Below are 963 nucleotides of genomic sequence, written 5' to 3' on the forward strand. Positions count from 1 at the left end.
AGCCTGTGTTGATACCAGGGGTTGCCCCGACCCAGGTGCAGGACCCTGCACTTGGCCTTGTTAAATCTCATGAGGTTCACACAGGCCCACTTCTCCAGCTTGTCCAGGTCCCTCTGGATGGCATCCCATCCCTCTGGCATGTCGACCGCACCACTCAGCTTGGTGTCATCTGCAGACTTGCTGAGGGTGCACTCGATCCCACCGTCTATGTCACTGATGAAGATATTAAACAGTACCGGTCCCAATACGGACCCCTGCAGGACGCCACTCATCACCAGTCTCCATCTGGACATTGAGCCATTGACCACTACCCTCTGGATGTGACCATCTAACCAATTCCTCACCCACCGGACAGTCCACCCATCAAATCCATAGCTCTCCACTTTAGAGAGAAGGATGTTGTGAGGGACCATGTCATTCATATGATGAAGACCTAGTGAGGGTATGTAAGTTGTTTTGTGATCAATGAAAAAGACCAAATTTTTGCTTGTTTGTTTCACTCGGAGGTTGAGATTCATGTAGCCAGAGACCGGTCCAGGTTGTACAGACCTACCAAGGGCTGGGAGGAACGCACGAAAGAGGTAGCACCAACAGCTTCAGAACTGCTTTTACGTATTCCTCATAGGTAAGGAGAAGAATGATGGACGCATAGCATGACAAAACCACAGTTCTATATGAGCTCTTCATGCTTTTTTGCCTTGTTTTTTAGAGCTATCCCAGCCTGGAGACAAGGGTTATAGATGAACGCCTGCCTGTCCCTGTCGCAGGATGATGACTTCCTTGCCTGTGAAGCAGCCAGCAGTCCTCGGGAGTTGTCACAAAATTTGCTTGACACAATGACGTATATTACTTTCGTATTTTTTTGAGTGTCGGATCTGAAACGTCCTCTGTCAGATGGGCAGGGTTTGCGTGACAGCATGTATTTCCCTTTGCATTAAAAGCGCCTTCCCCCGCAGGCAGCCG

The 963-nt window shown here is 49.5% G+C and overlaps 1 protein-coding gene across 1 annotated transcript in view; it reads left to right on the top strand.

The window, feature by feature from the left end:
• CCDC112 (coiled-coil domain containing 112) overlaps window positions 1-955 on the top strand; it is a 10,921-nt gene extending 9,966 nt beyond the window's left edge. Inside the window, 2 exon segments of the mRNA XM_009284166.2 lie at window positions 507-625; window positions 710-955. Coding sequence (XP_009282441.1) covers window positions 507-625; window positions 710-740 — 150 coding nt within the window. The 3' untranslated portion in view covers window positions 741-955.
• Window positions 956-963: the final 8 nt, after the last annotated feature.

The sequence above is a fragment of the Aptenodytes forsteri genome, unplaced genomic scaffold, assembly GCF_000699145.1.
Source record: "Aptenodytes forsteri isolate BGI_AS27 unplaced genomic scaffold, ASM69914v1 Scaffold69, whole genome shotgun sequence".
Classification (NCBI taxonomy): Eukaryota; Metazoa; Chordata; class Aves; order Sphenisciformes; family Spheniscidae; genus Aptenodytes; species Aptenodytes forsteri.